Genomic DNA, 12,247 nt, shown 5'->3' on the forward strand with positions numbered 1-12,247 from the left:
GCAGGCAACCATTCCCTGTAACACCAACACGAGGGACGTTGCCAGTACAAGCGGTAGGTCTTCCAGAGTCTGGAATTTTTTTAAAGACTCGGCTGATAACCCCAAAAAGGCCATATGTTCCACCTGCCATGCCAGCATCAACAGGGGTGACAAAACTACCAGCCTGACCACCACCACCATGATCAGGCACATGGCAGCAAAGCACCCGACTTTGTGGGGCGAAACCCAGGGTCCACGACCAGTGTCAGCGGGTGTCACCACTGCTTCTTCCACTGTTGTGCGTGCAATAGAACCCCCTGTTGTGCGTGCAAGGCAATCCCCTGTCCATACTGCATGTAAAAATGCCCCCTCCTCTCAGTCTTCACTTGTTATGGCAGTTTCTCAAGAAACAGCATCAACGTCCAACCGCAGCGTTCAATTGTCCATATCCCAGACCTTTGAACGAAAGCGCAAATTCGCAGCTAACGCCCCACAGGCCACAGTCCTAAATTCGCACATTTCACGACTGCTTGCGTTGGAAATGCTGCCTTTTAGGCTGGTGGAGACGGAATCCTTGCGCAATCTTATGGCGGTGGCCGTCCCTCGGTACTCGGTCCCCAGCCGACACTATTTTGCCCGGTGTGCCATCCCTGCACTACACAAGCACGTGTCCCAAAGCATCTGCCGTGTCCTCAACAACGCAGTTACTGGGAGAGTCCACCTGACAACGGACACGTGGACAAGTGCTTGTGGCCAGGGACGGTACATCTCTCTGACGGCACACTGGGTAAACATAGAGGAAGCCGGGACCCAGTCGGACCTTGAGACGGAACACATCCTCCCCACACCGAGGATTGCGGGCCCTATGTCAGTCAGAGTTGCCCCCACAGTGTGCAGCTCCTGCGCATCCTCCTCCTCATGTTCAGCCTCCATCTCAGATATCACCACATCAGTTACAAGCTGGAAGCATTGCAGTACTGCCTCCGCCAAGTGGCAACAGGCTGTGCTGAAACTCATAAGCTTAGGTGATAAACCTCACACTGCTTGTGAGTTGTGGACAGCTGTGAAAGAGCAGGCAGATCTGTGGCTGAGACCGCTGAACCTACATCCCGGCATGGTCGTGTGTGACAATGGCCGTAACCTGGTGGCGGCTCTGAGGCGAGGTGAGATCACACACGTACCATGCCTGGCTCATGTGCTTAACCTCGTGGTTCAGCGGTTTCTTAAATCGTACCCAGAGTTGCCAGATCTGCTCGTGAAAGTACGCCGCCTGTCAGCTCATTTTTGCAAGTCGGCTACAGCTTCCACCGCCCTTGCTGTGTTGCAGCAGCGTTTGCAGCTTCCGGCACACCGACTTGTGTGTGATGTCCCCACACGTTGGAACTCTACCCTCCACATGTTGCAAAGGATTTGTGAGCAGAAGAGAGCAGTTGTGGAGTACCAGCTGCAACAAGGCGGTCGATATTCAGGTCAGACTCCACACATAAGACCTCAGGAGTGGACCTGCATGTCTGAGATATGTACCATCCTGCCAAACTTTGAGGAGGCCACCAAGATGGTGAGTGGCGATGACGCCATCATTAGTGTCAGCATCCCACTTGTCTGTCTTTTGCAACGCTCTCTGCAGAGAATTAAAGAGGAGGCATTGCAGCCAGAGTATGATGAGATGGATCAAGAAGCAGTAGCGGGCGATTACACACTGCCCAGCCTCATCTCATCCCAACGTGCATTGGGGGACAATGAGGGAGAGGAGGAGGAGGAGGAGGAAGAACAGGAGCTGCTATCATGCGTTGTAGACGGTAGTACCTGTACAAGTGTCATACTGTCGGTTCAGCGTGGGTGGCCTGCGGACAGGGGGGAGGAGGAAGAGGAGGAGGAGGAGAGCATGGTCAGTCGTCATCTTGGTGAGGACACGGAAATCTTGCCCGTTACCAGTCTGGCACGCATGGCTGACTTTATGTTACGCTGCCTTAACCGTGACCCTCGCGTTGTCAAAATGTTGGGTGACAGTCATTACTGGTTGGTGACACTTGTAGACCCCCGCTACAAGAAGAACTTTCACTCTCTTATTCCTGAGGTGGAGAGGTCTACAAAAATGGGGCAGTACCAGAAGGACCTTTCTGCAGAACTCTTAAAAAAATTCCCATCTGAACACGCTAGCGGCAGAGGTCACAGTTCGTTGCCCAACCAAGGCGTACAGGCGAGAGAGATGCAACTCCAATCCAGCAGAGGCAGGGGAACACTGTCAACGTTCTGGGACAGTTTTCTGACACCCGCCCAGCTTACAGGCCCTGAAGCGCAGGGTACTCTCACAAGGAGTGGAAAGTTTCAAAAGATGGTGAGGGAGTACCTTGCCGACCGTACCAGCGTCCTCCGTGATTCCTCTGTGCCTTTTAATTATTGGGTATCCAAGCTGGACACTTGGAATGAACTCGCTCTGTACGCCTTGGAGGTCCTGGCCTGCCCTGCCGCTAGCGTGTTATCGGAGCGTGTTTTTAGTGCCGCTGGGGGAATTATAACTGATAAGTGCACTCGCCTGTCAACTGACAATGCTGACAAGCTGACCCTTATCAAAATGAACAAGGGCTGGATTGGGCCAGACTTCTCATCACCACCAAATGACAGCAGAGTAACATAAAGTCAAATCCACTGTGTTATTTCGGGAGGTGTATTCACATGCACCGCTTCACACCCACACATGGGTATACGCTTCCTCGTTTCGGCTGTTTTATCTTCTTCTCCTTATCCTCAGCCTCCACCACCACTATACCACCAGGGTGCCAGCATTGCAAGTTCCTCCGTCCTTATTTTTGGCAGCTTTTGCTTGCAAGGCATAAGCAAATACTATGGGACACCCACTCCCCAATAATGGGACTTATGTTTGTAATATGCTGTACTGCAGGGCTCTTGTAAGGGGCATTGCAAGTTGCTCCGTCCTAATTTTTGGCAGCTTTTGCTTGGAAAGCATAAGCAAATACTATGGGAGACCCACTCCCCAATAATGGGACTTATGTTTGTAATATGCTGTACTGCATGGCTCTTGTAAGGGGCATTGCAAGTTGCTCCGTCCTAATTTTTGGCAGCTTTTGCTTGCAAGGCATAAGCAAATACTATGGGAGACCCACTCCTCAATAATGGGACTTCTGGTTGTAATATGCTGTACCGCATGTGACGCGCCCCCTGGGCCGTGTGTACACGTGTGTGGGATACCCGGTGCCGGGTCTCTGGGGTCTGTAGTCTCCGTGGCGGTGACCCGGTCCCGTGGCTAAGGCTGGTCAAACCAGTGGCAGTCTTTCTTAGGTTTTGAGGTTAATTGTCCGACTGCGCCACCCGTGGATTGCGGTCAGGGAGCACCACCGCTGCGAGGCAGACCGCTGAGGCTGGTGTTGTGTGCGCAGCAGAGAATGGGATAACTCCCCACGGGAGGAGTATAGCCTCAGGGCAGTGAGTGTGGATGATGGGGGTGATGGTGCACGAGCGCAGCAGGAACGACTCAGAGTGTTTGCAGTGCAGTTCAGGGTCTTTACTGATGATTATAAGGTAGACCCTCCCGGGAGTACTGGCTAGCATAAGAGGCCTGGTCAGTCTGTGAGCAAGCAGGAGTTCCCCTGGCCAGGTGGAGTTGTAGGCATCCCCGTCTGTCTGCACTCTTCCTGGCTACCTTGCTGTAAGCGGGTAGAAGTAGCCCACGTCCCTGAGTGTACCGTGTAGTGCTCACCCGTATGGCTGGTGACTTGGGGCCTTCTGTTAGCCTCCGCTCCACGGCGGCGGTGCTGGTCCCTTGCTTGTGACTGAGCCTCCGGGCTTCTATGGCCAGAGGACCTGAAATCCCCTGCCGGCTGGTTTCTGCTGCTGGATATACAAGTCCTCACAGCCTCGGACTCCTGTGTCCGGTTCCTATTGTCTTCTGCCAGGGCGAGCTCTGCTCAGCTTCCAGCCCCTGGTCTTTAGCTCCTACAGAGCTCCTAGCTGTTACTTTCCCTTGCTCTCACTCTGACTGTTCTCTGACTCACTCAACCCCGCCTCAGATCCAGTTTATAAGGGCAGAATTCTCCCCTCCCAGGACTGGGGCAGGAGGATGTTGCATGTTTAAGGGATCCTGACCAGGAAACCTCCCACTTGCTCTCCGACGTAATATCTCTATTACTGTGGTGACCAGACCCCTAGGGTGCCACACATGGCTCTTGTAAGGGGCATTGCAGTTCCTCATAATTTTTGGAAAGCCTTCCATTCACTGCTTAGGCCAACAGTGCACAGGAGACCCAGTTGCTATAAATGGAAAAAAAGGTTTAGTCAACGCCCTCTGACCTCCATGTCATTTCCAAGGGGCATTGGAGTGCCTCGAAATTTTTGGTAGGCATTGCACTCACTGTATGCCCTATAACTGTGTAGCCGAACCGCTCCTTTTGTTACAGAAACATATCCTACAAAACATATCTGGTTGACTGGCCTGATATTGATGTGAATGGTCCCTGTTCCTCCTGCTCTTTCTCCTTTGCCACTACCTCATCCATCATTTATCACCTGAAGCTTTGTTTTAACGGGAGTCATAGAACTTGGATAGTAGCAGGAAAACATCCAGCAATCCTCGGAGGAGGTAGGATATGCGCCAAAACGCTGACCACCTCAGGCCTAGCCGCTACTACATACATGCGCTTGCATTACAACAAAACAAAGCAGATGCTAACTTCTATCATCCTCATCATGCTCCTCACCTTGGCACTCTCAACTCCCCTGATGGAGAAGCCAGGGCCCACCGGAGGAGTCTGATAGTCCGGTGGGCTCGGCCAATGCTGCCCTAAAGCAGGCCAGGCTAAGAAAAATGTGGGAAAGGTTACCGGGACAAATAGGGGTGGCTGGGGACCGAGTATGGACACCCGGCCACCCCCGGGAGGCTGGGGAGCAAGCGGGGACACCCGGCCACCAGGCGGCTGGGGACTGAGTATGGAGACCAGGCCGCCGACACAGCCATGGCGTTGTGGCCAGATTCCGCCTCCACATGCCTAAAAGGCCCAATTTAAAGTGCAAGCAAGCAAGCAGTATGGTATTGCAGCCTGGGGGTGGGTGGGTGGCAGGCTGCATACTTGCGCTTGCATTGCAAGGAATGGGAGAGGTACAATTGAACACTGCCCTGGGACAAGGACTTGAATGGGGATAGTTGCAAGTCTGCAACGACAGGTGCAAGGTGGGAGGCATCTTCGCATGTACCATGAACAGGGGTTTGGCATGCACACACTACAGCGGAATAGGCTCTCCTTCCCACTAAATGCACTGGGGAGAGCACAGGTAATGTTTTGGTATACGCGCTTAATCTTATGTATAAGGCACACCACGACAAATAGGGGCGGCTGGGGACTGAGTATGGATACCTCGCTGCCGAAGCAGCCATGAGGTAGTGGCCAGCTTCGGCCTCCTCCAAACTAAAAGGCCCCATTTCAAGTGCAAGCTAGCAGTATGGAATTGCAGTCTGGGGGTGGGTGGGTGGCAGGCTGCACACTTACACTTTCATTAAAAGAAAACATAGCAGATGCTAACTTCTGTCATCATCATCATGCTCCTCACCTTGGCACTCTCAACTCCACCGATGGAGAAGTCAGGGCCCACCGGAGGAGTCTGGTTCTCTGGTGGGCTCGTCCAATGCTGCCTAAAGCAGGCCGAGCTAAGAAAAGTGTGTGGGGGGATGTTCCAAGGAGAAATAGGGGCGGCTGGGGACCGTTTATGGACACCCGGCTGCCCCCAGGCGGCTGGGGACCGTGTGTGGACACCCGGCCGCGGGGCGGCTGGGGACCGAGTATGGACACCCAGCCGCCGGGGACTGAGTATGGATTCCAGGCCGCCGACACAGCCATGACGTGGTGGCCAGATTCCGTCTCCACATGCCTAAAAGGCCCAATTTCAAGTTCAAGCAAGCAAGCAGTATGGTATTGCAGCCTGGGGGTGGGTGGGTGGCAGGCTGCATACTTGCGCTTGTATTGCAAGGAATGGGGGAGGTACAATTGAACACTGCCCTGGGACTAGAACTTGCATGGGGATAGTTGCAAGTCTGCATCTTCTGATGCGGTAAGGATCACTTATGATGGGCACACTTTTAGACAGTGACCTGGGAGTCAGAGATGCTTCCAGGGGTCTTCCCCATGCTGTTCCCATGTCTTTTCAGCACTTTATGCATGTGTCACACAGCACATGGCCAGATAAGGTTGTAAAATGTTAAAATGACATTTCCCGGTGAATGCATTTGTCATAGTTGAAAGCAATACAAAAGTGCAAAAACGCATAAAAAATGCTACTTGTGAACATAGCTGAAGGTGTGGAGGAGTATTTTTGTTTTTGGTCATTTATTTTAACTTATACACAAGTCTTTTCCCTGGAAAGGATGTTCCTTAACATATTTCACAGGAAAAAAGTTTCACTTTCGTTTTTGAACGTTTTATTGTGAGCCCGTAAAAGTGGCTTAATACCTCTGACCACGTTGTTGACAGCAGTGACCTAGGGGTCAGAAATGCTTCCTGGTGCAATCCCCATGCTGTCCCCTTGTCATTTGAGCACTGTCACTATCGTTTTGGGCACTTGCCAGGCTTTTAAAAGACTGCCGGGGGTGCCACCGCAAAAATGCTCGAGTCTCCCATAGACTAACATTGGGCTCGTTGCTTGGGTCGAGCACCAGAGTAACACGGCGAGCTCGGCCCGAGCTTCGAGCACCCGAGCATTTTAGTGCTCGCTCAACACTAGTAAATATACTTCTGTTTGCCTTAGATGTTATTACACTGTTGATTTAGGATCTTTCCTCGTGATGAAGTGATGCTGGCCACATGAACAAGGAGAAAAGTGCATGCGGTAGAGCAGGGGTCTCAAACTCGGCTGGGTATATGGGCCGCACATGGAAAAAATTTTAATTTGGGGGGCCGCATTCTTTGTTCAATGTGACATTTTTAGTGATACCATTTTTTTTTGTGTACACCTTTTGAACATTTTTGCAGTGTTTATTTTTTTATGGCTTGGGTCGTTATGGATGTGGCGATAATAAACGTGCACTTTTTTGTGTTTACTTTAGTTTACATATAAAACAGCATTTTTAGTGCCCAATATTTTTTCATGCTTTATTTTATTTTTTATTTTTTTTACAATTTTATTTCCCCCAATTGGCCACATACAGTAATATTGTCTTACAATTAGCATCATATAGTAATAATGGAAAACATCTTGTAGTAATGTTCCCCATCCAAGTCCCCATCTTGTACTAATGTGCCCCATCCAGGTCCCCATCCTGTGGCTATGTGCCCCATCCAGGTCCCCATCCTGTGGCAACGTTCCCCATCCTGGCGCCCATCTTGTACTAATGTGCCTCATCCAGGTCCCCATCTTGGGGCTATGTGCCCCATCCAGGTCCCCATCCTGTGGCAATGTTCCCCATCCAGGTCCCCATCTTGTGGCTCTGGTCCCCATCTTGTGGCTCTGGTCCCCATCTTGTGGCTCTGTGCCCCATCCAGGTCCCCATTATGTGCCCCATCCAGGTCCACATCTTGAGGCTATGTGCCCCATCCAGGTCCACATCTTGAGGCTCTGTGCCCCATCCAGGTCCACATCCTGTGGCTATGTGCCCCATCCAGGTCCCCATCTTGTGGCTCTGGTCCCCATCTTGTGGCTCTGGTCCCCATCTTGTGGCTCTGTGCCCCATCCAGGTCCCCATTATGTGCCCCATCCAGGTCCACATCTTGAGGCTATGTGCCCCATCCAGGTCCACATCTTGAGGCTCTGTGCCCCATCCAGGTCCCCATCCTGTGGCTTTGTGCCCCATCCAGGTCCCCTCTTGTGGCTATGTACCCCATCCAGGTCCCCTCTTGTGGCTATGTGCCCCATCCAGGTCCCCTCTTGTGGCTATGTGCCCCATCCAGGTCCCCATCTTGTGGCTATGTGCCCCATCCAGGTCCCCATCTTGTGGCTATGTGCCCCATCCAGGTCCCCATCTTGTGGCTTTGTGCCCCATCCAGGTCCCCTCTTGTGGCTATGTACCCCATCCAGGTCCCCTCTTGTGGCTATGTGCCCCATCCAGGTCCCCTCTTGTGGCTATGTGCCCCATCCAGGTCCCCATCTTGTGGCTATGTGCCCCATCCAGGTCCCCTCTTGTGGCTATGTACCCCATCCAGGTCCCCTCTTGTGGCTATGTGCCCCATCCAGGTCCCCTCTTGTGGCTCTGTGCCCCATCCAGGTCCCCTCTTGGGGCTATGTGCCCCATCCAGGTCCCCATCCTGTGGCTATGTGCCCCATCCAGGTCCCCTCTTGTGGCTATGTGCCCCATCCTGGTCCCCATGTTGTGGCTCTGTGCCCCCTGTGCTGTTCTTCACACACATAAAATAGAAGAAAAAAAAAAGATGATTCTCACCTGTCCTCCGTTCCCTCGGCGGCCTTCCTGCAGATGTGGCCCGCAGGCACCACAGAGTCCGACCCCTTGACGATCCCGACCTGGTCCAGGAGGAGCCGCCGACAGCAGCGCTGCATTGCCGCACAGAGACTGTCTCCCAGCACTGCATTTTCAATGTCAGCCGCCGGCCAATCAGAGGCCAGCAGCTGACATCTGCATATGGCAATGACGTCATACTCGCTGCGCCGACACGCAGATATCAGCTGCTGGCCTCTGATTGGTCAGCGGCTGGCATTGGAAATACAGTGCTGGGAAACAGTCTCTGTGCGGCAATTCAGCGCTGCTGTCGGCGGCTCCTCCTGGACCAGGTCGGGATCGTCAAGGGGTCTGTGCCTGCGGGCCGCATAAAGCAGCCTCAGGGGCCGCATGCGGCCCGCGGGCCGCGTGTTTGAGACCCCTGCGGTAGAGGAACATGGATTGTTAATTTTTGCCTCTCAACAGAGGAGGAGTATCAACCTTTCATACTTGAGCACAATAAGTACTGTTTTTATTGATCAAAGTTACAATGGAAAAGGTCACACCAGGAACCCAGCATTGTTACTGTAGGATGCATTATATAGTATATATTGACTTAATGACCCGTGAATAATAACCAGGACCAGGATGAGAAGTAGATGATCAGGCTCCATTTATAGGGATGAGGGTGAAGATTGCACAGAGGAGCGGCGTACATGGAGTGAATTACAAGGTCTACTTGCTGTTTAGTCATTACTAATAATTTGGAAAACATAACTTACCTCTCCATCTACAGGATGTTTCTCATGGGGCTGCGGAAAAAGAATTATGTAACTGTGGTTCAACTTGCAATTTTGCTCTAATGAATCTCTGATTTTTCTTGATGCCTCTTTCATTTCCCACTCTGTCTTCTTTGCGATCTAAAAAGATAAAAATACATAGATTATGTAGTGGAACAAATTATATATATATAATATATATATATATATATATATTATTTAAAGTGATTTAATTAATAAGGTTTTCCATACAATGTGGGTGCTGGCTGTATTACAACCGCCAACATTACATTTACAATACCCAAAAAGCCTTAGTTACTTACCGGTAACGGGATTTTTCGGAGCCCATGACAGCACCACGTGAGAGAGAGGATCCGCCCATCAAGGACAGGAAACCTACAGGTTAAAAAGGGCGGCCCTCTCTTCCCGCCTCAGTTTAGTTAACAGAGCATGAGAGTACCGCCAAGGTTAGTTATAACAAAACATAATCACATTAAGTACATTACTTTTCATCAATTTCCCGCAAGGGTGCACAAAAAGAAATCAACTCTACGGGAGTGCACAACACCAGTGAAGGGAGGGAATATACGGGTGCTGTCATGGGCTCCGAAAAATCCCGTTACCGGTAAGTAACTAAGGCTTTATTCGGTCTCCCATGACAGCACCACGTGAGAGAATTACAGAGACGAAGGAAATTAGGGAGGGACCACAGCTTGAAGCACCCTTCTCCCGAAAGTGAGATCTGCAGAGCCACCCAGATCCAATCTATAGTGCCTATAGAAAGTAGAGGGAGAAGACCAAGTGGCAGCCTTACAAATTTCCTCAATGGAAAGCCCTGTCTTCTCCGCCCAGGAGGTTGATACTGCTCTGGTAGAATGTGCCCTCAATCCCTCCGGTATCTCTTTATCCCCTGAGGAGTATGCGAGGGAAATGGCCTCCTTGATCCATCTAGCGATTGTAGCCTTTGAGGCCTTACAACCCTTTCTAGCCCCCTGATAGCAAATAAATAGGGACTTATCCTCAATCAGGATGTTCTTTCTTATTAGGGTTTGTACTTCCGAAACGAGGGCAGCCTGGCGTTCTGGGGAAGAACTGGAGGGAACAACCATGAATCTTTTGTGAGGCAATGCTTTAAATTGAAATTTAAGACCATACTTAATCAGGCTTAAAATCTGATTACTATGAGAAATCTGTTCCCAAGCTGGGACAAAAAATGACAATCTACCTCCCACCTGGGCTGATTGTGTATCCCCTGGCTTCTGCTCAATTTTTGGAGACGGACCAAAGAGTAGACCTCTACCTTTTCGACCCCTTTCGTCAGACTTGTCTTGCTCCTTGAAATCTCTCTTCCGGAACGATCTCTTAAAGGAGGGTAGAGGTACTGATGGAAACCCCTCTTAGGGTCCCCAGCTTTCTTCAATAAGTCATCCATGGTCTGACCAAAGAGGTATTCTCCTTCGCACGGGATTGTGCACAGTCTGGATTTAGTCTGCAAATCCCCTGGCCAGCATTTAATCCACAAGGCTCGCCGAGCCGCATTTGACAGTGCTGCTGATTTTGCTGCCAACCTTGCTGAGTCCACAGATGCATCCGCAAGAAAAGCTGCCGCCCCCTGAACCAGTGGAAGGGAAGAAATAATGTCTTTCCTAGAGGTCCCATCCTTCAACTGACTGTCTAGCTGTTCAAGCCACACCATCAGGGCTCTGGACGTGCAGGTAGCTGCTACTGTTGGTCTCAGTGCTCCCGCTGCTGTCTCCCATGCCCCTTTCAAGAAAGTATCAGCCCGTCTGTCTAGGGGGTCTTTCAATGCACCCATATCATCGAACGGGAGGGAAGTTCTTTTCGCTGCTTTGGTAACAGCAACATCCAGCTTGGGTGCTTTTAACCAGGAGGAACACATAGCATCCTCAAATGGATATTTCCTTTTAAAAGATGGAGGAACACTACCCTTCTTGTCAGGTTTCCTCCACTCCTTATCAATGAGGTCTTTCACCTTTAAATTTACCGGAAAGACCCTTCTTTTCTTTAGCCCCAGACCACCAAACATAACATCCTCAGCTGATTTCTCTGCCCTCGTGTCCACTATCCCCATTGTAGATCGGACGGCTTTTACTAGGGCATCGAACTCCTTCAGGGGAAAGCACTGTCTGTCTGGCTCACTATCAGAGGAAGAGAAGGCGGAGGTGGAAGCGACCAACAGTTCAGAGTCTGAACCCGGCTGGGTTTCTTGAGGAATATGCCCAGACTCTGAACCTTGCAATGCTTTGCCTATTTCTTCCCTTATTAAAGTTCTTAGGCCTAGGGAGAAATCTGGGGTTTTCATTTTGCTAATACAAAGCTGGCATAACCTCTTGCTATATGAATCAGGGAGTGGACAGCTGCATAAGGCACACTCTCTGTGCTTGGACTTCGAGGAACATTTCTTGCTCTAAAAGAAAGTCATAGATAGAAAGAAGGAGGAAACATTAGTAGAACTTTCACGAAGATTCCACTCACCCCACAGAACCTTCGGTACCGTAGAAGCAGAAGAATCCAGCATGCATGGCGAGGAATCACGCCGCACCGGACCGTCCTTCCTGCTCTTAGTGGTAGCTCTTCTAGCTGTACGACCAGACCCTAGCCGGGAATGACGCTGCGCCACTAGTTGTGAGGGCTCCCCAGAGGGCTGCTCCTGCAGCAGATGTTGTTGCCTAGGTGACAGCTCTTGTGAAACTTCCATAACTTACAGTGTAAGAATGGGCTGGGAAGCACCTCTGTATGTTACCAGACCCTTTATATACTGGCCATACCGGTACCATGTGTGGGTGTGGCTCTTTTTTTTTTTTTTTCCCCCAGGAGGGCGTTACCTGCTCCTTGGTCTTCCTCCCCAGGTGGCCAGGTGGGTTCCAGGTGGGCTCCTCGCCGCCAGGACCTTAATCCCCCGGCGTTCAGCTGCTCGCGCGCAAAATTCAAACGAGCTCCGCCCCTTCCAGTGACGTCACAGGGACTTCCTGCCTGGCGCACCGGAAGTCACGTCAGTAGGTCGCGCCTGTCACGTGCCCCGCCGGCGCGACCTGGATCTCCTGCAAATTGTAGCGGGGGGAGGAAGCCCGCTAGCGGCCCCACAACTGGCGGA

General features: G+C 51.3%; 1 protein-coding gene across 3 annotated transcripts in view; it reads right to left on the minus strand.

The window, feature by feature from the left end:
* LOC141172505 (calcium-responsive transcription factor-like) overlaps positions 1 to 12,247 on the minus strand; it is a 61,164-nt gene that overhangs the window by 31,168 nt on the left and 17,749 nt on the right. For all 3 annotated transcript variants that reach the window (XM_073656798.1, XM_073656797.1, XM_073656799.1), the window contains exon 6: positions 9,136 to 9,273. In XM_073656798.1, coding sequence (XP_073512899.1) covers positions 9,136 to 9,273 — 138 coding nt within the window. The remainder of the gene's footprint in view (positions 1 to 9,135; positions 9,274 to 12,247) is intronic.

This window comes from Phyllobates terribilis, unplaced genomic scaffold (genome assembly GCF_046119375.1).
Source record: "Phyllobates terribilis strain yellow unplaced genomic scaffold, ASM4611937v1 Scaffold_12__6_contigs__length_324123572, whole genome shotgun sequence".
NCBI classification, from domain to species: domain Eukaryota; kingdom Metazoa; phylum Chordata; class Amphibia; order Anura; family Dendrobatidae; genus Phyllobates; species Phyllobates terribilis.